Here is a 24244-nt window from a genome sequence, read left to right as displayed (position 1 = left end):
TGAAGACTCATATCTCCCTCACTAGCTTTAAGCACCAGCTGTCAGTGCAGCTTACGGATCATTGCACCTGTGCATAGCCCATCTGTAAACAGCCCATCCAACTACCTCATCCCCATACTGTTATTTTCTTTTTTTTGCTCCTTTGCACCCCAGTATCTCTACTTGCACATTCATCTTCTGCACATCTATCACTCCAGTGTTTAATTGCTAAATTGTAATTACTTTGCCACTACGGCCTATTTATTGCCTTACCTCCCTAATCTTACCTCATTTGCACACACTGTATATAGACATTTATATTGTGTTATTGACTGTACGCTTGTTTATTCCATGTGTAACTCCGTGTTGTTGTTTGTGTCGCACTGCTTTGCTTTATCTTGGCCAGGTCGCAGTTGTAAATGAGAACTTTTTCTCAACTAGCCTACCTGGTTAAATAAAGGTGAAATAACAAATAAACTAAAAAATATACGGTAACTATGTATGTCGGTATGTCTAGGCTGAGGACTTTTAATGAGAGTGGCACGTACAGCTTGCTGTTGTTGTTGCCCAATCATAAGTCATCAAAGCGGCAATAGGCTACAGCCATAGAGCCTCTGTGTTAGGAGATATTTAATCAATGGAAGATGGAATTAAAATGATGGAATTAAAGGAGAATGATAGGCTACAATGACCAAGAGCCAACAGGTAAGCTGCCACTTTATATTCTGAATGGAGTTGTTGTTGTTTAACTGCGCAGGATGAGAAAGCGCATGCATTCTCAATTAGCCTAGAAGTTTGATGCAGTCAAGACAGGCTACATAATCATATAGGATGATAAATAACCTATCTATGGCAGCTGTTAGTCTACTATAGCGCGAGTCTGGTTGGTTGGTTGCTGTCTCACCCTCCCACCTCCCTGTTCCTGTGTCACTCGCTCACACTCTCAGTAGCCTACACACACAGCACAGCCCCTGCCCGAGCTTCACCACTCTTTACCTCCTCTCCCTTGTGCTTTATCAATGGCAGTTAATAAAGTAGCTTAAAAATATACTTTTCTGCCGCTTCCTTCACTCGGATCGAATAAGACCGGGTCTTGGTCCGACCAGGTCTATATGGAACGGGTCTAGTTGTCATCAGGTCCCTTTGGAAGGGGTCTCTATATAAAAATAATATTTATGCATATCGGGTCCGGATGGGAAAGCCCTAGGACCATTTTGAATGGGTCAATGTTTTTGGACCCGTGAAGGACTCTATTTCACAGTTCAATGAGATGGATGTGCCACTGTGTTTTCCTTTTTTATAGTTAGTTTAACGAAGTTCGGACGAGGGAAGAGACACAGGAGTATTAGCATGGACTTATAGCCCTAGGACCATGCCTCAGGACTACCTGGCATGATGACTCCTTGCTGTCCCCAGTCCACCCGTCCGTGCTGCTGCTCCAGTTTCAACTGTTCTGCCTGCGGCTATGGAACCCTGACCTGTTCATCGGACGTGCTACCTGTCCCAGACCTGCTGTTTTCAACTCTCTAGAGACAGCAGGAGCGTTAGAGATACTCTCAATGATCGGCTATGAAAAGCCAGCTGACATTTACTCCTGAGGTGCTGACCTGTTGCACCCTTGACAACTACTGTGATTATTATTATTTGACCATGCTGGTCATTTATGAACATTTGAACATCTTGGCCATGTTCTGTTATAATCTCCACCCGGCACAGCCAGAAGAGGACTGGCCACCCTCATAGCCTGGTTCCTCTCTAGGTTTCATCCTTGGTTTTGGCCTTTCTAGGGAGTTTTTCCTAGCCACCGTGCTTCTACACCTGCATTGCTTTCTGTTTGGGGTTTTAGGCTGGGTTTCTGTACAGCACTTTGAGATATCAGCTGATGTAAGAAGGGCTATATAAATACATTTGATTTGATTTGACTTATACAGTGCATTCGGAAAGTTTTCAGAACCCTTGACTTTTTCCACATTTTGTTACGTTACAGCCTTATTCTAAAATGTATTAAATATTTTTTCCCTCATCAATCAACACACAATACCTCATAATGACAAAGCAAAAACAGGTTTTTGAAAATGTATTAAAAATAAAAAAACTGATCACATTTACATAAGTATTCAGATCCTTTATTCAGTACTTTGTTGAAGCACCTTTGGCAGCAATTACAGCCTTGAGTCTCCTTGGGTATGACACTACAAGCTTGGCACACCTGTATTTGGGGAGTTTCTCCCATTCCTCTCTGATGATCATCTCAAGCTCTGTCAAGATGGATGGGGAGTGTCGCTGGACAGCTATTTTCAGGTCTATCCAGAGATGTTCGATCAGGTTCAAGTCCGGGCTCTGGCTGGGCCACTCAAGGACATTCAGAGACTTGTCCCAAAGCCACTCCTGTGTTGTCTTGGCTGTGTGCTTAGGGTTGTTGTCCTGTTGGAAGGTGAACCTTTGCCCCAGTCTGAGGTCCTGAACACTCTGGAGCAGGTTTAAATCAAGGATCTCTCTGTACTTTGCTCCATTCATCTTTGCCTCAATCTTGACTGGTCTCCCAGTCCCTGCTGCTGAAAAACATCCCCACAGCATGATGCTGCCATCACCATGCTTCACTGTAGGGATGGTGCCAGGTTTCCTCCAGAAGTGACGCTTGGCATTCAGGCCTAAGAGTTCAATCTTGGTTTCATCAGACCAGAGAATCTTGTTTCACATGGTCTGAGAGTTTTTAAGTGCCTTTTGGCAAACTCCAATTGGGCTGTCATGTGCCTTTTACTGAGGCGTGGGTTCTGTCTTGCCACTCTACCATAAAGGCCTGATTGGTGGAGTGCTGTAGAGCTGATTGTCCTTCTGGAAGGTTCTCCCATCTCCACAGAGAAACTCTAGAGGCCTGTCAAAGTGGCCATCAAGTTCTTGGTCAGGAAGGTGAGTTCTTGCGGACTGTGTTCTTGCGGACCTTCAATGCTATAGAAATGTTTTGGTACACTTCCCCAGATCTGTGCCTCGACACAATCCTGTCTTGGAGCTTTACGGACAATTCCTTCGACCTCATGGCTTGATTTTTGCTCTGACATGCACTGTCAACTGTGGGACCTTATATGGACATGTGCGTGCCTTTCCAAATCATGTCCAATCAATTGAATATCCCACAGGTGGACTCCAATGAAGTTGTAGAAACATCTCAAGGATGATTAATGGAAACAGGATGCACCTGAGCTCAATTTCGAGTCTGTTTTTTATTTTTAATACAAGTGCAAAAAAAAAAAAACTGTTTTCGCTTTGTCATTATGGTGTACTTTGTGTAGATTGCTGAGAGATAAACAATATTGAATCTATTTTAGAATAAGACTGTAACATAACGAAATGTGGATGCAGTAACGGAGTCAACAGAACGCAGACCATTCCATTGACCAGACTGGCACACTTTCAACAAATTGGATCTAGCAAAGTGGATATTCCTCAAATCCGTCATGAGTTATGTATTGTAACAGGCCCACAATGTGCTTACTTAATTCCGATTTTGATATATTTGGCTGTTTTCGCTGCATAATATTTCTAAGTTGTCCCTTTTCAGGTTTAAAAGAAGTAACTGTTAAATGCTAACTCCCACTCGTATAAGCTGGTTAGCATAGTTGGTATACAGCAATTGGTGGTGGTAGTCAAAGTCGTTTTTCACTGTGATGAAGTTGATTGGTGATGATGTGAACAGGTGATGGGGCTGACATCTATATAAGCATTACACTCAGATTTTTACCTCAACATAGTGTGAAATACACATATAAACAGTATCCTAAATGTATGCTAATTTTACTGGGGGGCAATGAGCAGACTCGGGATCTTTCCCCCACTCTATTCCATGGCAATTGAGTTCAATTGACCTCTTTACCACATCTACAGTATTAGCCTGTTAGATCCAGCCACGCTAGTCTCTGTCTGCCCGCATGGGGATTTGGAGTCTGGACTGCCTCTTTGTGTAGGTAGTTGAATCATATCCATGTTTATGAGTTTTCTGAGCCATAGAGGGAGGGAGGGGAAGAGTGGAGAGGGATTGGAAGAGAGAGAGCGATGGAAGAGAGGAGAGAGAGAGAGAGAGAGAGGTAGGTGGCAGGAGGCGGTGACTGAGAGGGGGTGGGGAGAAAGAGAGCGAGACCAGAGAGGAAGAAGCGAGAGGGATAACTGGGCCTAAAATCGGTCTTCTCCAGCAGGTGGCGCTACATTTTTTTAAATAATCGCTCACCAAGCGAGGAGTTATTGTATGGAGTTCAATGAGTGTCAAATTTGTTAACAAAAAATGTAATGGCTTATTTACGGGCTGTTATTGTAAATAAGAATTTGTTTTTAACTGACTTGCCTAGTTAAATAAAGGTTAAATAAAAATGTGTTAGGTGTGGCTTATTTGATCTGATATAAGTTTGGTAATGCTTAGGTTCTTACCAGTCTAATGATATTAGGAGGACATGTGACATCCCGGCATCTTTGAGAAAAAACACTTTATCGGAGTTTTGCCTGTTGTTCACACACGTATCAGCCCTCTCATTGGCTAGAATGGTCCCACCTGATCTTGCCTCCTCCTGACTGCTTCCATTTTTGAAGACATTTATTTTCATTGTTAGATCGACCACTTGAGTATCTGGTCAATATAATGGATAATCTGTGGCAAGACAGAGAGCTAGAGACGGAGAAGGGAGGAGGCTCAGTCACTATCTATATCTCTCTGTTTTGATCCAATAAAGAGCTTGACAAATGGAGCAGTGGAAGTCCAGTCTTACATGTTGATAAGAACACAGCAGGCTGGGGTGGACAGACAGATAGGCAGGCAGGCAGGCAGGTGCACACACGAGAGAGAGAGACTGTATTTGTGTCTCTCTTTCAAACTGTACATAGCAGAGATCTATTGTATCAGTCTACTGGTTCATATCTTCCCTGTCTGCAGACACTCTGACACACACGCACAAACACACACACACACGCACACACACACACACACACACACACTACACACACTACACACACACTACATATTTTCTCCCTGAAAAATATCTCTGCATTCTGCACATGATGAGATATTGAGTCACCACAGTCATGGACATATTAGAAGCTGATTCTCACACAATAACCAAGAGGGACATGATTATATTATTGGAGATTTGTTAAATGTGATAATCCCTTTTGAGGTCATTAGGTCATTCAATATGCTAGCATTTATTTAAAATAAGAATTTATTTAAAATATGTGTTAATACTGTAGCTAACTGCATGGTTACTTCCCATGAAAATGTATGTTTTGATGTACTATAATTTAATTATACTGCTGCCTACTTGAATCAGTCACTATTTGTCTCTAGGTTATGAAAGTGCATTTAATAAGGCATTAAGCAACCATGGAAACAATTAAATCATTCATTTTAAGTGAGGCAAAATAAACAGAGCTGGACTGGTAATAACAGTGAAATAAAAGAACTATGCTTACTTAATTATAATTCTTTGGGTAATAATTCCTTTTTGCCTTTAAAAGATGCAGTGAGGAACATGGCATATACTGTACTGCACCGCACCACACGGCAGCACACACACTCCTGAGGTCATTTATTTAGCACAGCAAGGACAATCTTTATATTATCGTTCATCAATTATTCAGAGACAGTTTCCATGAAACATAGCAGAGGGAAAGAGGAGAAAATAGAGTCCAGTTTTCCTATTTTTTTATCTCGTTTAATGTTTGTCCTGTTATCTTTATTTCAGGAAAATCGTCATTAAATTTGGAGGGATGAAGAAGAAGAGGGAGACAGAGTCTTCAGAGGAGGGGTCTGATGAAGAGCGTCCGCCTCGAAGATCCTTTAAAGACGATGACTCGGTGAGTCCCTCCCCCAGTCGCCAAGCTGCAGCAAAAGCCTTATGCCGGTGTTATTGTGATTATTAAAGGCATGGAGTCCCTCCCCCAGTCGCCAAGCTGCAGCAAAAGCCTTATGCCGGTGTTATTGTGATTATTAAAGGCATGGAGTCCCTCCCCCAGTCTCCAAGTTGCAGCAAAAGCCTTATGCCGGTGTTATTGTGATTATTAAAGGCATGGAGTCCCTCCCCATGTCGCCAAGCTGCAGCAAAAGCCTTATGCCGGTGTTATTGTGATTATTAAAGGCATGGAGTCCCTCCCCCAGTCTCCAAGTTGCAGCAAAAGCCTTATGCCGGTGTTATTGTGATTATTAAAGGCATGGAGTCCCTCCCCCAGTCTCCAAGCTGCAGCAAAAGCCTTATGCCGGTGTTATTGTGATTATTAAAGGCATGGAGTCCCTCCCCATGTCGCCAAGCTGCAGCAAAAGCCTTATGCCGGTGTTATTGTGATTATTAAAGGCATGGAGTCCCTCCCCATGTCGCCAAGCTGCAGCAAAAGCCTAATGCCGTTGTTATTGTGATTATTAAAGGCATGGAGTTCCTCCCCATGTCGCCAAGCTGCAGCAAAAGCCTTATGCCGGTGTTATTGTGATTATTAAAGGCATGGAGTCCCTCCCCATGTCGCCAAGCTGCAGCAAAAGCCTTATGCCGGTGTTATTGTGATTATTAAAGGCATGGAGTCCCTCCCCATGTCGCCAAGCTGCAGCAAAAGCCTTATGCCGGTGTTATTGTGATTATTAAAGGCATGGAGTCCCTCCCCCAGTCTCCAAGCTGCAGCAAAAGCCTTATGCCGGTGTTATTGTGATTATTAAAGGCATGGAGTCCCTCCCCCAGTCTCCAAGCTGCAGCAAAAGCCTTATGCCGGTGTTATTGTGATTATTAAAGGCATGGAGTCCCTCCCCATGTCTCCAAGGCTACAGTATGCAGGCTCTTTACGGCTGCAGAACTCTTATGATAGTGTTGTCGTGATGTTTAAGGCAGGGGTAGGCAACTACATTTATTTATCTATTGTAGTATTATTATTAAAAGGCATGGAGAGGCCATTTCCTCAGTCTGCAGAACGCAGGCCTTTATGTTTAAAGATTCATGTCATATAGACTGGTTCTTATGACAGTGTTGTTGTGATAGTTAAAGCCATGGAGAGTCCCTGTCCTTGGGCTCTCTTGTTGGCCGTGCTGCTGCTGAGTGGAATACAGGAGTCACAGCTGTGGTATGGAGTCAAAGTACACCGGGTGGTTCAGAGTGAGTTCAGGGCCTAACCAACTCAAGAACAAATAGCTCCAGTGTAATTTACTGTTGTTGTTGGTAGAGCTGAGGATTATGTAGGGGTAGGCCTATTCTATACCATGAGGACAGTCCTTATCCATAGACACTGGTGTTGAGTGAGGGGGACGATCTGCTCTGTTCCAGTTGACAAAGTATTCAGTGAGTGGGGATGAAAGACTACTCTCTCCCCCTGGCTGTGTCATAGTATGGAGCGACTGGGGATTACCCCCCCCGCCCATGTGTGGGTATAATTATCCTCATTATCCCCCACACCCAGTCTTAATTAGAGCTGTCTGTCTGAAGATGTCATTTAGAATGATCCTCCATTCCTGTCTGTTGCACTATAAGTGATGGAGTTAATAGACAGACAGCTCTGAGAACAGCTACAGCATCATCACCACAGGGGACCCCTCAGCCTGGGAGGTAGCCTGACAGGCAGGGAAGGAGGGACCACTCAGCCTGGGAGGTAACCTGACAGGTAGAGAAGGAGGGACCACTCAGCCTGGGAGGTAACCTGACAGGCAGGGAAGGAGGGACCACTCAGCCTGGGAGGTAACCTGACAGGCAGGGAAGGAGGGACCACTCAGCCTGGGAGGTAACCTGACAGGCAGGGAAGGAGGGACCACTCAGCCTGGGAGGTAACCTGACAGGCAGGGAAGGAGGGACCACTCAGCCTGGGAGGTAACCTGACAGGCAGGGAAGGAGGGACCACTCAGCCTGGGAGGTAACCTGACAGGCAGGGAAGGAGGGACCACTCAGCCTGGGAGGTAACCTGACAGGCAGGGAAGCAGGGACCACTCAGCCTGGGAGGTAACCTGACAGGCAGGGAAGGAGGGACCACTCAGCCTCGGAGGTAACCTGACAGGCAGGGAAGGAGGGACCACTCAGCCTGGGAGGTAACCTGACAGGTAGAGAAGGAGGGACCACTCAGCCTGGGAGGTAACCTGACAGGCAGGGAAGGAGGGACCCCTCAGCCTGGGAGGTAACCTGACAGGCAGGGAAGGAGGGACCACTCAGCCTGGGAGGTAACCTGACAGGCAGGGAAGGAGGGACCACTCAGCCTGGGAGGTAACCTGACAGGCAGGGAAGGAGGGACCACTCAGCCTGGGAGGTAACCTGACAGGCAGGGAAGGAGGGACCACTCAGCCTGGGAGGTAACCTGACAGGCAGGGAAGGAGGGACCACTCAGCCTTGGAGGCAGCCTGACAGGCAGGGAAGCAGGGACCACTCAGCCTGGCAGGCTCAAGTTTTTTATGGTCAGCCTGGGTTATTCTCATCCACAAACATGTTATTAGTTTCAACTGAATGGTATTTAGTATCTCATTTAACTGTGGCTGTCATTAGCAGGGTCTCTCTGATGTGTTTTCCTAATAATAAGCACTAAGCACTCTTGAATGTCACACATATTGCTGCGGAGTGCATACAATACACAGCCACATGCACAAACACTATTGAGAATAGACAGGAATGCCTTCGATGGCTGCCTACATATTAACCCAATAAAACATAGGAAAAGAGTTTAACTGATATTTTGGCTGTGCTGATTTGTATAATATAGAACCTCCGTAATACTTAACCTCTTTCCCTTACCCCCCTGTAGACGCGTCGGTCGAACCGCCAGGTGAAGAGGAAGAAGTATGCAGAGGAGGGAGAGGCCAGGGTGTCTGATGAGGAGGTGAAGGTCATGGTTAAAGCCAAGAAGACCAGCACTGCTGCAGCACGCAAAGAGCCAGCACAGCAGCTGTTTGTGGTGAGGAGATACTGGCCTGGCCCAGGCAGCAATCAATAACTCTCAATAACATTCAGTTGTTCTAGACCAGTTGTTTCACGCTCCAGTCCTCCAGTACCCCCAACAGTACACATTTTTTGCCGTAGCCCCGGACAAAAACACCTATTTCAACTTGTCAGCTAATCGTCAATCCCTCAATGAGTTGAATCAGGTGAGTTTGTCTGGGGGCTACAACAACAATGTGTACTGTTGGGGGAACTGGAGGACTGGAGTTGGGAAACACTGTAAGACTGATAGGTTCTACATTCTTCATTGCTCTATTATTGCTCTATCTAGTGTAATATGTGTGTTATAGCAGTACAATGCATCTCAAGGCCATACTTCATTCTGATATACATTGAAAATACATGAAACTGGTGTGTGGAGTGTGAAGGTTGTACATGGAGCTGTTAAAGTGGTTTGTTTCTATCTTGTCAATGCTGCAGGAAAACCCCAGTGAGGAGGATGCTGCGGTTGTTGACAAGATCATGTCATCTCGAATAGTCAAGAACGAGGTAGGATTACAATCATTATCTTTAATGCCACACTCACTCATACCACTCTTTGTAGTACTATAGTATCTTAGTTTGCAGTAGTACATCTACTTACCTTCTGCAATGTGGGTTTGATTGAATTCAACCCTCTTGTCTTTTCCTACTATACACTGAGTGTATAAAACATTAAGAACACCTAGCTAATATTGCACCCCCCCCCCCTTTTGCCCTCAGAACAGCCTCAATTCATTGGAGCACGGACTCTACAAGGTGTCAAAAGCGTTCCACAGGGATGCTGGCCCATGTTGACTCCAATGCTTCCCACATTTGGCTGTTGAGCATGAAAAACCCAGCAGCGTTGCAGTTCTTGACACAAACCGGTGCGCCTGGCACGTATTACCACACCCCGTTCATAGGAAATAAAATATTTTGTCTGCCCATTCACTCTGAATGGCACACATACACAATCCATGTCTCAATTGTCTCAAGGCTTAAAAATCCTTACTTAACCTGTCTCCACCCCTTCATCTACACTGATTGAAGTGGATTTACAAGTGACATCAATACGGAATCATAGCTTTCACCCGGATTTACGTGGTCAGTCTATGTCATGGAAAGAGAAGGTGTTCTTAATGTTTTTAACACTCAGTGTATGAAGAGCTTTTAGTTTGTATTCTGTTCTATAATATTGGTTCCTCTTCTAGGTCGCTCCAGGAGTTATCGTAGAAGTGGAAGAGTTCTTTGTAAAATACAAAAACTAGTAAGGCATTATTTTTCATTCCAGCTAAGATAATTACATGCACATTTTTAAATGTTTTGTATTCAACCGAAAAAGCCAAATACAATATGTTAAACAGAGTGATGTAAGACGCAGCTTGTCATTACTAGTTCTTGCACTACCACTTTGAGACGCCTTTGACTGAACTCACATGTGACCTCATTGTAGTTTCAGTAGAACAAAATCCAGGTCAGTCTGAAATGAAAACTAATTTGGTGTGTAGTAGATTGTAAATCATATATTAATGTAAAATGTACAAAATGACACACAAATGGAACATTTAAACATAAAGTAAGCATATATCCATTTGAAAGATGTACGACGTCATAAAAGACATTCAAGGTTTATTTGAAGTTTGTACTATACGTGTGTGTTCTCGTGCGTTCCTGACTCTGTGTGTTGTCTCTCTCAGCTCCTACCTCCACTGTGAGTGGGCCGTAGAGCAGCAGCTGGAGAAAGACAAGAGGATTCAGCAGAAGATCAAACGTTTCAAGATTAAACAGGCACAGAGAGCCCACTTCTTTGCAGATGTAAGACCCTTTCACACCAGCGTGTGTGTGTGTGTGTGTGTGTGTGTGTGTGTGTGTGTGTGTGTGTGTGTGTGTGTGTGTGTGTGTGTGTGTGTGTGTGTGTGTGTGTGTGTGTGTGTGTCCGCGTCAGTGTGTGTGTGTGTTTGCCTGTTTTGCGCAGGCATGTTTGCATGCATCTCTGTAGTGTGCTTTAGGCCTTGATATGTTCATCCCACACAGTCATACAGTGTGTTTTCCCCCCAGACTCCAGATGGCATGAAGGTAGTTTACTTTGTCTGACTATGTCTTCCTGTGTGTTTTAGATGGAGGAGGATCCCTTTAACCCTGACTATGTCTTCCTGTGTGTTTTAGATGGAGGAGGATCCCTTTAACCCTGACTATGTCTTCCTGTGTGTTTTAGATGGAGGAGGATCCCTTTAACCCTGACTATGTCTTCCTGTGTGTTTTAGATGGAGGAGGATCCCTTTAACCCTGACTATGTCTTCCTGTGTGTTTTAGATGGAGGAGGATCCCTTTAACCCTGACTATGTCTTCCTGTGTGTTTTAGATGGAGGAGGATCCCTTTAACCCTGACTATGTCTTCCTGTGTGTTTTAGATGGAGGAGGATCCCTTTAACCCTGACTATGTCTTCCTGTGTGTTTTAGATGGAGGAGGATCCCTTTAACCCTGACTATGTCTTCCTGTGTGTTTTAGATGGAGGAGGATCCCTTTAACCCTGACTATGTCTTCCTGTGTGTTTTAGATGGAGGAGGATCCCTTTAACCCTGACTATGTCTTCCTGTGTGTTTTAGATGGAGGAGGATCCCTTTAACCCTGACTATGTCTTCCTGTGTGTTTTAGATGGAGGAGGATCCCTTTAACCCTGACTATGTCTTCCTGTGTGTTTTAGATGGAGGAGGATCCCTTTAACCCTGACTATGTCTTCCTGTGTGTTTTAGATGGAGGAGGATCCCTTTAACCCTGACTATGTCTTCCTGTGTGTTTTAGATGGAGGAGGATCCCTTTAACCCTGACTATGTCTTCCTGTGTGTTTTAGATGGAGGGGGATCCATTTAACCCTGACTATGTCTTCCTGTGTGTTTTAGATGGAGGAGGATCCCTTTAACCCTGACTATGTGGAGGTAGACAGAGTACTGGAGGTGTCCTATTGTGAAGACAAGGACACAGGAGAGGTAAGAGTGGGGAGTGTGGGGCTCTTTCATTCACAACAAATGACCTCCAACGGAGAGATGATTAGACTGCCTTTTGTTGGAAAGAGAGAGAGACAGAGTGTGTATGTCTGTACATTGTGTGTGTATGTGTGTCCTTGAGTGTGTCTCATCTCCTCATTTGTAGAAGATACTATTATGGTTGTTGTCTCTGTTACTTTAGCTGAGGGTGTAGCTACTAGTGTTGCTTGGTGTACCGGTACCACGGTAACACCACAGTAACACCACGTTAATACCACGGCAATACCACGGTACCAAAACCTTATGATACCAACATTTTAGAATACCATAGTACCGTTTGATCTAAAGAACCTGCTGGTGCCAGTTGAATTTAAGCCTCTCGTCTGTTGTATGAGCAGGTCCAATAATATCCACTTCCCTTTCATCAACATATCACGTGGCAGCTGTAATCAGCCAGCCTCATCCCCTACTAGGCCCCACTGACCTGCTTCTCTCCGGCCCCTCTTCATGCTCATCTATTCCTCCATCCCCGCTCGTGATGTCGACCCTGATGAGTCCTCTGTTGTTACATTTGTTACATTGGAGCAGCGCGCAGAGCGAGCAGAAAAGTTTGTAAATTATATAATTGTTATAACCAAGAGCACAGGCCAGTTTGATCTGACTTTGCAAGTTCACTGTCATGCAGCCTCTGAGTGTCAGAGAGGGAAAATGGAGCAGCACTTCGCGACAGGCATGCTTACAACTTTACAGCAAAGAAAATGGCTTGTCCCTCGGGCTGTTACGGTGACCATATTACCGCCACACCTGCGGTCACGAGTCATGACGACAGTCAAATTCCACATGACCGTTAGTCATGGTAATTAGGCTTCTCCAAGCTCTGATGTTGCTGATGGTCATTACTAGTCTACCAAACCTGCTAACTGCTAACTACTCTGCACTCTATTGTCCCTGTAATCACTCTGACATCAATACAAATGTAGTTGAAAATCTAATCAAACACTTCATGAGAGATCATGTTGCACAACATTTCTATAAGCTATGCAATTGCGTGAGAACAGAGTGATGGCCTCTATTAAAAAGAGAAAGATCCCATCAGCTTTCTAAAGGCTAGGCCTACTATATTTATTTCTCAACATTCCTAATATTAAGTACGTTGCTTCTCTTTACAACAGGAGTATAGCCTACCTGGCTGGCATGAAAATAAACCACGGGAAAAGCGTCCTCCATTCGCTATTTAAGTGCATAGATGACATGTATTGTTTCCTGCTGCCCCTGTTTCGATACAGGTGCATGATAATGGTCCATTCTAAATCATAACAAATTTCACACATATATTATTTAGTATATTTAAAGACAAGATTAAATCAAGAATAGTCTGCTGGGTGACAATATTAGCCTGTCACTTGTGAATGATACCCAGCTTCAGGCAAACAGTGCATTATTTTTTTTGCGACTTTTTCAAATCATATTCGCACACCTCATTTAGCCTAGCCCATAGACCTATATGTTTTGATAACATTTGTATCATAATTAAAGTGGCCAAATAACTTCTTAAAATTAAGCACATTCATCCACTTCTAAATGACATACATACGCAGCACGTGAGATCAAGTTTGGGGAAGATAATTTTCACCATAAAAATGCACCTTTATAATAAAAGAAATACATGCATAATTGCATTTGGGTTACTTTTGAGAATGGTGTTTCCCTGCTAATGGAGCATTCTCATCTGTTGCGTCAGGCTTATTGCTTAAAACAGGTTTTTTGATGCTAGTGGTTATATTAATTTGGGATCTATCGCATCCCACAACTGTCCAAGACTATGTTTGGAATATTTATTTCTCGCACAGAATAGAGTAGGTCGAAATTTGTACTATGGGGAATAGTAGATTGACATATGCTAGTGCTTTTGCTGTTCGTTAAGCCTACTCATGTTGTGGGCTGACGAAAAGTAAATGTGGACAGTTCTTCCAATATCTTCAATATGCGCCTTGGTACTGGATAAGGATGCACGCAGTTGCGTCCCCGATGTGTCTGTCTTCACTTGAAGCCTGTGAGAAAGACCAGATCACGTGACGGAGAGCCATGTGAGTGAGAGGTACTTCGGCACGCAGCCGGGAGAAGGGATTTATAATTATTATATTCAGCCCAAGGGCACAACGGTCGTTGGCCGCAAAAGGCATGGATTCTTTTAGGGGGCATTACGGCCACACAAAGGGGATGCAGCCGGGAAATTTTAGGCATTATTAACTGCTTGAGTGAGAGACTGATGAAGTGTGTTCAGCCTGCGCAAAAAAAAAATCTGAGCTCATGCCTTTCATGTGACTTTTTTCAAATCATCATTAGAGTCGCATCATGCAGCCTTAGAATGTATTAAAAATCTAAACATATAGCCCAAAATTTGTATCACAACTAAAGTTACATTAATAACTCTAAATTAAGCATATAGGAGTACCTGTTTCTTTGTTAACCGCTCAACACAGAATAGAGAAAATATCCTTCCTATTTTATTCAGCTATGTTCAATTGTATTCTTCATACGGAATTCTAGAGCAAATCTTGTCTGCTAAATTAACTAGTGTAGCCCACAGCCATATGGCATAGCCAGATCAGGACCTAACATAAGGACAACTCAGAGTATGCTATTCTCTTCTTCTGAAATAGACTGCATTTTCTTCTTGTCATGTTTTTTTTAAACCTGTCTAAAATAAATAATGGATTTATTGTGAAGGTGTAGGCTATATTACATGGATTTATTAGACTTTTTTAAATGTATATGTTCCAAAGGTCAGCATCAGTAGCTTGTAGGCTATGTGTGGAAGCCAGGAGATGGTAAATGTGTTTATGTTAATTAACGGTCAATTACCGTGAGACCGGCAGTTATTTGCTTTCTGACGAAATTTTGTGACCGCCACAGCCCTACTTGTCCCTAGCCTGAACGGTTCATAAATCTATTTCTTTCTGGTGCTCCTTAAATTCTGTTTGGTGTCTAGCGTTTTAAAAGTTGAGAGCATTGTGTGTGTGTGTGTGTGTGTGTGTGTGTGTGTGTGTGTGTGTGTGTGTGTGTGTGTGTGTGTGTGTGTGTGTGTGTGTGTGTGTGTGTGTGCGTGCGTGCGTGCGTGCGTGTTTTTACGAGAAGGAGGGAGATTGAATGTGAGGAAGGGATGGAGAGTGTGTGTCTATTTTAACTGAAGAGTAAAGAAGGTTTCATGCAGTGTTTTCTCCTTACTGACACAATGACATGCAGATCCAAGATGGCGTAGCAGTCAGACCAGACGTCTTTGTCTTTGTCCTGTCGTGTCCCTTGTATATATCTTTTTACATCTTTTTCTTCGCATATCTTTTAAAAATCTTTTCCTAAACCTCAACTTCAGTTTTTTTTTCCTAAAGTATTTCTATTTACTTCGGATCTGGAATCCCTCAACTGAAGCTAGCTATCAGTCAGCAAACCATTGCTAGCGTTCATCGGCTAACCTTTAGCTCGGAAAGCTCTCGCCAGTTCGAACAACGTGACTCAAACCAGAGCATAACGGACCTATTATAATTTTTTATTTTTTTCCCCCATATCCCCGGGTTCCTACCGCAAACTCTGAACATTTTCATCTGGATCTTCGCAACTAGCTAACCACAATCCCGGGTGACTACTCCTGGCTAGCGTTTCCATCCCGGAGCAAGCACCAATTAGCCTGAAGCTAGCCCGGCCAGGGCTCCTGTGCTACCACCAAAGCCCTAAGGCTACAATATCCAGACCCATTCTACTGCCTGTACGGGGCACAGAACCCCGTCGATCCTCTACGACTGGAATACCGACATAATCTGCCCGAGGATTCCAACAGGCCCCTCAGGCGCGACATCCGCTGAAGGCCCATTCTGCTAACCGCAGCCTACTAGCTACCTAGAGCTACTTGGAACTCTACTAATTCCACGACTGGTCTATCGACGTCACCACACGAAGAGGCAAAAACAGACTTACCCCCATCGCAACGTCCCCCAAAGGCTAACTTGCTAACCCCGGTCTGTTAACTGCTAGCTTGCTAGCCCCGGTCTGCTAACTGCTAGGTTGTTTAGCCCCGGCCTACTAACTGTTAGCTTGTTAGCATCAGCCTGCTAACAGTCTGAATCGCCGTGTCCCCAGTCAGCCCAACCACTCATTGGACCCATATGTTCACTTGGCTACGCCTGCCTCTCTCTAATATCAATATGCCTCATCCATTACTGTCCTGGTTAGTGATTACTGTCTTATTTCACTGTAGAGCCTCTAGCCCTGCTCAATATGCCTTAACCAACCATGTTGTTCCACCTCCTACATATGCGATGACATCACCTGGTTTAAACGTCTCTAGAGACTATATCTCTCTCATCATTACTCAATGCCTAGGTTTACCTCCAATGTACTCCAATCCTACCTTACCTTTGTCTGTACACTATGCCTTGAATCTATGCTATCGTGCCCAGAAACCTGCTCCTTTTACCCTCTGATCCGAACGTGCTAGACGGCCAGTTCGTATAGCCTTTAGCCGTACCCTTATCCTACTTCTCCTCTGTTTCTCTGGTGATGTGGAGATTAATCCAGGTCCTGCAGTGCCTAGCTCCACTCCCACTCCCCAGGTGCTCTCATTTGTTGACTTCTGTATCCGTAAAAGCCTTGGTTTCATGCATGTTAACATTAGAAGCCTACTCCCTAAGTTTGTTTTGCTCACTGCTTTAGCGCACTCTGCCAACCCGGATGTTTTAGCCGTGTCTGAATCCTGGCTTAGGAAAACCCCCAAAAACCCTGAAATCTCCATCGCTTATTATAACATTTTCTGCCAAGATAGAACTGCCAAATGGGGCGTTGTTGCAATCTACTGCAAAGATAGCCTGCAGAGTGCTGTATAACTATCCAAGTCTGTACCCAAACAATTCGAGCTTCTACTTCTAAAAATTCACCTTTCCAGAAACAAGTCTCTCACTGTTGCCGCTTGCTATAGACCTCCCTCTGCCCCCAGCTGTGCCCTCGATACCATATGTGAATTGATTGCCCCTATCTATCTTCTGAGCTCGTGCTACTAGGTGACCAAAACTGGGACATGCTTAACACCCCGGCCATCCTACAATCTAAGCTTGATGCCCTCAATCTCACACAAATGATCAATGAACCTACCAGGTACAACCCCAAATCCGTAAACAAGGGGACCCTCATAGATGTCATCCTAACTAACTCGCCCTCCAAATACACCTCTGCTGTTTTCAATCAAGATCTCAGTGATCACTTCCTCATTGCCTGCATTCATAATGGGTCTGCGACCAAACGACCACCCCTCATCACTGTCAAACGCTCCCTAAAACACTTCTGTGAGCAGGCCTTTCTAATCGACCTGGCCGGGGTATCCTGGAATGACATTGACCTCATCTTGTCAGTAGATGATGCCTGGCTATTCTTTAAAAGTCCCTTCCTCACCATCTTAAATAAGCATACCCCACTCAAATGTTCAACTAGGAATAGATATAGTCCTTGGTTCACTCCAGACCTGTCTGCCCTTGACCAGCACAAAAACATCCAGTGGCGTTCTGCATTAGCATCGAATAGCCCCCGTGATATGCAACTTTTCAGGGAAGTTAGGAACAAATACACACAGGCAGTTAAAAAAGCTAAGGCTAGCTTTTTCAAACAGAAATTTGCATCCTGTAGTACTAACTCAAAAAAGTTCTGGGACACTCTAAAGTCCATGGAGAATACAGGGATGGAAAAAAGTATTTGATCCCCTGCTGATTTTGTACGTTTGCCCACTGACAAAGAAATGATCAGTCTATAATTTTAATGGTAGGTTTATTTGAACAATGAGAGACAGAATAACAAAAAAAATCCAGAAAAACGCATGTCAAAAATGTTATAAATTGATTAGCATTTTAATGAGGGAAATAAGTATTTGACCCCCTCTCAATCAGAAAGATTTCTGGCTCCCAGGTGTCTTTTATACAGGTAACGAGCTGAGATTAGAAGCACACTCTTAAAGGGAGTGCTCCTAATCTCAGTTTGTTACCTGTATAAAAGACACCTGTCCACAGAAGCAATCAATCAATCAATCAGATTCCAAACTCTCCACCATGGCCAAGACCAAAGAGCTCTCCAAGGATGTCAGGGTCAAGATTGTAGACCTACAGAAGGCTGGAATGGGCTACAAGACCATCGCCAAGCAGCTTGGTGAGAAGGTGACAACAGTTGGTGCGATTATTCGCAAATAGAAGAAACACAAAAGAACTGTCAATCTCCCTCGGCCTGGGGCTCCATGCAAGATCTCACCTCGTGGAGTTGCAATGATCATGAGAACGGTGAGGAATCAGCCCAGAACTACACGGGAGGATCTTGTCAATGATCTCAAGGCAGCTGGGACCATAGTCACCAAGAAAACAATTGGTAACACTACGCCGTGAAGGACTGAAATCCTGCAGCGCCCGCTAGGTCCCCCTGCTCACGAAAGCACATATACATGCCCGTCTGAAGTTTGCAATGAACATCTGAATGATTCAAAGGACAACTGGGTGAAAGTGTTGTGGTCAGATGAGACCAAAATGGAGCTCTTTGTCGTCAACTCAACTCGCCGTGTTTGGAGGAGGAGGAATGCTGCCTATGACCCCAAGAACACCATCTCCACCGTAAAACATGGAGGTGGAAACATTATGCTTTGGGGGTGTTTTTCTGCTAAGGGGACAGGACAACTTCACCGCATCAAAGGGACGATGGACGGGGCCATGTACCGTCAAATCTTGGGTGAGAACCTCCTTCCCTCAGCCAGGGCATTGAAAATGGGTCATGGATGGGTATTCCAGCATGACAATGACCCAAAACACACGGCCAAGGCAACAAAGGAGTGGCTCAAGAAGAAGCACATTAAGGTCCTGGAGTGGCCTAGCCAGTCTCCAGACCTTAATCCCATAGAAAATCTGTGGAGGGAGCTGAAGGTTCGAGTTGCCAAACGTCAGCCTCGAAATCTTAATGACTTGGAGAAGATCTGCAAAGAGGAGTGGGACAAAATCCCTCCTTAGATGTGTGCAAACCTGGTGGCCAACTACAAGAAACGTCTGACTTCTGTGATTGCCAACAAGGGTTTTGCCACCAAGTACTAAGTCATGTTTTGCAGAGGGGTCAAATACTTATTTCCCTCATTAAAATGCAAATCATTTTACAACATTTTTCACGTGTTTTTCTGGATTTTTTTGTTGTTATTCTGTCTCGCACTGTTCAAATAAACCTACCATTCAAATTATAGACTGATCATTTCTTTGTCAGTGGGCAAACGTACAAAATCAGCAGGGGATCAAATACTTTTTTCCCTCACTGTAAGAGCACCTCCTCCCAGCTGCCCACTGCTCTGAGGCTAGGAAACACTGTTACCACCGATAAATCCACTATAATATAGAATTTCAATAAGCATTTCTCTACGGCTGGTCATGTTTTCCACCTGGCTACCCCTACCCCGGTCAACTGCCCGGCACCCTCCACAGCAACCCGCCAAAGCCCCCACCATTTCTCATTCACCCAAATCCAGATAGCTGATGTTCTGAAAGAGCTGTAAAATCTGCACCCAAAGAAATCAGCCGGCCTAGACTATCTGGACCCTCTCTTTCTAAAATGATCTGCCGAAATTGTTGCAACCCCTATTACTAGCCTGTTCAACCTCTCTTTCGTATCGTCTGAGATTCCCAAAGATTGGAAAGCTGCCGCGGTCATCCCCCTCTTCAAAGGGGGTGACACTCTAGACCCAAACTGCTCCAGACCTATATCTATCCTACCCTGTCTTTCTAAGGTCTTCGAAAGCCAAGTTAACAAACAGATTACCGACCATTTTGAATCCCACCATACCTTCTCCGCTATGCAATCTGGTTTCAGAGCTGGTCATGGGTGCACCTCAGCCACGCTCAAGGTCCTAAACGACATCATAACCGCCATCGATAAGAGACATTACTGTGCAGCCGTATTCATCGACCTGGCCAAGGCTTTCGACTCTGTCAATCACCACATTCTTATTGGCAGACTCGACTGCCTTGGTTTCTCAAATGATTGCCTCGCCTGGTTTACCAACTTCAGTGTGTTCAGTGTGTCAAATCGGAGGGCCTGTTGTCCGGACCTCTGGCAGTCTCTATGGGTGATACTCAATCTCAGTATCTCTCTCATTATGTGGCCTGCAAGCTCTCCTTGGACAAATCTCATTGTGCTACAGGGTTCAATTCTCGGGATGACTCTCTTCTCTGTATACATCAATGATGTTGCTCTTGCTCGCTGGTGATACTCTGATCCACCTCTACATAGACGACACCATTCTGTATACTTCTGGCCCCTCTTTGGACACTGTGTTAACTTACCTCCAGACGAGCTTCAATGCCATACAACTCTCCTTCCGTGGCCTACAACTGCTATTCAGTTGCACGCTATTCAATCGATCACTGCCCGCACCTGCTCGCCCGTCCAGCATCACTACTCTGGACGGCTCTGACTTAGAATACGTGGACAACTACAAATACCTGGGTGTCTGGTTAGACTGCAAACTCTCCTTCCAGACTCACATTAAGCATCTCCAATCCAAAATTAAATCTAGAATCGGCTTCCTTTATCGCAACAAAGCATCCTTCACTCATGCTGCCAAACATACCCTCGTAAAACTGACCATCCTACCGATCCTCAACTTTGGTGATGTCATCTATAAAATAGCCTCCAACACTCTACTCAACAAACTGGATGCAGTCTATCACAGTGCCATCCGTTTTGTCACCAAAGCCCCATACACTACCCACCATTGCGACCTGTACGCTCTCGTTGGTTGGCCCTCGCTTCATACTCGTCGCCAAACCCACTGGCTACAGGTTATCTACAAGTCTCTGCTAGGTAAAGCCCCACCTTATCTCAGCTCACTGGTCACCATAGCAGCACCCACTCGTGGCACGCGCTCCAGCAGGTATATCTCACTGGTCACCCCCAAAGCCAATTCCTCCTTTGGTTGTCTTTCCTTCCAGTTCTCTGCTGCCAATGACTGGAATGAACTACAAAAAATCTCTGAAGCTGGAGATCTCCCTCACTAGCTTTAAGCACCAGCTGTCAGAGCAGCTCACAGATCACTGCACCTGTACATAGTCCATCTGTAAACAGGCCATCTATCTACCTACCTCATCCCCATACTGTATTTATTTATTTATCTTGCTCCTTTGCACCCCAGTGTCTCTACTTGCACATTCATCTTCTGCACATCTACCATTCCCGTGTTTAATTGCTATATTGTAATTACTTCGCCACCATGGTCTATTTATTGCCTTAACTTACCTCATTTGCACTCACTGTATATAGACTTTTTGTTTTCTTTTGTTCTACTGTATTATTGACTGTATGTTTGTTTATTCCATGTGTAACTCTGTGTTGTTGTATGTGTCGAATTGCTATGCTTTATCTTGGCCAGGTCGCAGTTGTAAATGAGAACTTGTTCTCAACTAGCCTACCTGGTTAAATAAAGGTGTAATAAATGTAAAAAAAAGATAATTATGCGTGTATGTTCCATCCACCCATTCCTCCAGCCAAATCACAGGTAAGCCTATGCAAATATGAGCAAATGGCCATTCTATGCAGTATTCTATTAAACACTGAACAGTGTGAAGTTAAATTCAATATGTGTTGTATTGAGTAAAAGTGTGCATTTCAGTGACAGGTTTTTGCGTAGCTCATGCGCAGGAGGTTTAGAAAACGTGGGACTGGGCAAACAGGACACTAGTGACAACACTAGTAGCTACTAAAAGATGAAGTTTTCTATGTTTTTTTTGTTTTAACTCACATCTCTCTCTCTCTCTCTCTCTCTCTCTCTCTCTCTCTCTCTCTCTCTCTCTCTCTCTCTCTCTCTTTCCCCCTCTCTCTGTCCCTCTTCCCCCAGCAGGTGGTGTACTACCTGGTGAAGTGGTGCTCTCTGCCCTATGAAGACAGTACGTGGGAACTGAAGGGGGATGTGGACCAGAGTAAAATAGAGGAGTTTGAGCTGCTGCAGGCAGCAAGGCCAGACTCCCGCAGGACGGTAAGCCCCCTTTATTCAACCTCCTTTCTCTTCTCTTCCTCTCTCTTCTCTTCTTTTCTCATCTCATCTTCTCATCCTCTAACATTCTCTACCCCACAGGAGCGTCCCCCAGCCAGCCTGTGGAAGAAGAGGGATCAGTCAAGGGAGTACAGGAACAGTAACGTCCTCAGGGACTACCAGCTGGAGGGAGTCAACTGGCTCCTCTTCAACTGGTACAACAGGTCAGTAGGGCCCCCCAAGGCTACACACACACACACACACACACACACACACACACACACACACACACACACACACACACACACACACTGTACCTGTATGCTTGTGCAAACAAACAGCAACGCACAGTGTTCTACTGCCCTGAACAGATTCTGTCAGTCAGAAACACAGGGTTGTTCCAGACTTCAGATCCTAGGTTTCAGCTCTGGTTGTAGCTTACTGTATCCAGCCAGAGAGACAAGGGCTGGACTGTCAGATTGCTAAGTAGTGCAGAAGAGAAGCCAGTGAAGCAGTGAGCTGACAGCATGTCTGTACTGAGACAGGGAGACGCTTGCCCAGAGCCTGCTGACTTCTAGCTTGGTTTAGTATGCAAAACCTGTGAAGAATGTGGTTAATAGGTTTGGACGGTATGTCGTATATAACATACACCGGGGTATTTTGAAATACTAACGGTATGATTTTAGTTTAGATTAATTTTTTGGTGGGGTTTGGGGCGCCCTAAAGCTCAGAGGGGTGCGTGCTATGCCACTGCTTATAACTATCAGTTAACTATCTAAGATAAATGATCTCCTGCTCATGGCGCCAGCTTTGCATTTGGTTTAATAACTTGCTAGCTAGGTGGCTAGCTTGCAAGATCACGCTTCTTGGTTACAGCAGAGAATATCAATCTCCTCCTGGATCAAGATCCTTTCTGCTTGAATTTTCTTTGTGCGTAATAATAATTAAAAATAATAATAATAATAATATATATACACACACGCACACTACATGGCCAAAATTATGTGGACACCCCTTTAAATTAGTGGATTCGGCTATTTCAGCCACACCCGTTGCTGACAGGTTTATAAAATTGCGCACACATTGGCAGTAGAATAGCCCGTACTGAGGAGCTCAGTGACTTTCAGCGTGGCACCATCAACATGACACCATGTGTGTATGTATGTATGTATATATATAGTTTACGTTTGAAAATAAATTGCGCCCCTTTTGTGCACTGCCAGTAATACCATATACCCTGGTATGGTACAGGAACGGTATGGATGTATGAAAATACTGCCCAACCCTAGTGGTTCATATTTTTTTAAAGGGAAGAACACAACAGCATAAACATGCAAAACAGTACAGGAAAACACTGCACTACGCCACATAGGCTATATGAAAAGATCGAAAGGTTGTCTGTCTTGCTTTTTACAGTATCTTTGAAAAGAGGATGCTTTCATTGACTGAAGGTTTTCTTGGTTGTCTGTTTTGATTTGTGTCTTAGTCTTAAAAATGTTTTTCATGAGGACATTTTCATTCACTTATCTTTCAGTTTAGCTTGTTTGGTTTAGAGACTTTGTCACTGCACAGAGGTAGTGTGGATGTTACATTCCAAATGATTTTCCAGTGTTGTGTTTAGAGCATGCAGTGATTTGGCTGAGTTAACATTATTAGACTGTCTGCCTCTGAGGCTTGTGGATTGGCCCACAGAGCTGTTCACTGTTCTACTATCAACATCCTCCTCTTCCCTTGCTGCTGGTGGGGAAAGGGAAGAGGAGGAGAACAGAGAGAGAAAGATGGAAAGCGACAGAGGGAGACAGAGACAGAGATATGGAGAGACAGATCAAGGGAGAGAGAAAGATGGACAGACAGATCAGGGGAGAGAGAAAGATGAAGAGACAGATCAGGGGAGAAAGCGAGTGAGTGTGGAACACATCCCAAATCATCTGTTTGTCTGTAGCCAGGCTGTAGTGTTGCTACTGGGACTGTGTTTCAGAGTGCTGTGAAGTTCTTAAAGGTCCAATGCAGCACTTTTTATCTCTATCAAATCATTTCTCGGTAACAATCAAGGACATTTGATTGTGATTGTTGTCAATTAAAACGGTCAGAAAGAAACAAAAATAGCTTCTTAGCAAAGAGCAATTTCTCAAGCAAGAATTTTGCTAGGACTGCCTTGGATGGGTCTGAGTGGGGAGGGGAAAACTGAAAACTAACTGTTATTGGCAGAATGGTTTAGAACTCTCTTTATTGGTCTATCAACTAATTTACTGTGATGTCACCAGGCAGGCCAAAACAACATCCCACCAAAACAGGCTGAAATTTCAGCCGGTATTTTCAATCAGCTCTTACACTAAAAGGGGATTATCATAATTTTCAC

At 44.3% G+C, this 24244-nt stretch overlaps 1 protein-coding gene across 8 annotated transcripts in view; it reads left to right on the top strand.

Annotated features, from left to right (window-relative positions):
* The window catches only part of LOC106587586 (chromodomain-helicase-DNA-binding protein 9), a 121828-nt gene that overhangs the window by 61445 nt on the left and 36139 nt on the right, over window positions 1-24244 (top strand). For 7 of the 8 annotated variants that reach the window (XM_045708563.1, XM_045708565.1, XM_045708562.1 and 4 more), the window contains 8 exons: window positions 5706-5817; window positions 8719-8868; window positions 9333-9401; window positions 10085-10140; window positions 10571-10688; window positions 11775-11861; window positions 21751-21888; window positions 21988-22109. In XM_045708563.1, the coding sequence (XP_045564519.1) occupies window positions 5706-5817; window positions 8719-8868; window positions 9333-9401; window positions 10085-10140; window positions 10571-10688; window positions 11775-11861; window positions 21751-21888; window positions 21988-22109 (852 nt within the window). The remainder of the gene's footprint in view (window positions 1-5705; window positions 5818-8718; window positions 8869-9332; window positions 9402-10084; window positions 10141-10570; window positions 10689-11774; window positions 11862-21750; window positions 21889-21987; window positions 22110-24244) is intronic. The other variant, XM_045708564.1, reaches the window with a different exon arrangement.

The sequence above is a fragment of the Salmo salar genome, chromosome ssa26 (assembly GCF_905237065.1).
Source record: "Salmo salar chromosome ssa26, Ssal_v3.1, whole genome shotgun sequence".
Classification (NCBI taxonomy): Eukaryota; Metazoa; Chordata; class Actinopteri; order Salmoniformes; family Salmonidae; genus Salmo; species Salmo salar.
Note: the sequence above shows the minus strand (reverse complement) of the source record. Positions and strands in the feature narration are given on the sequence as shown.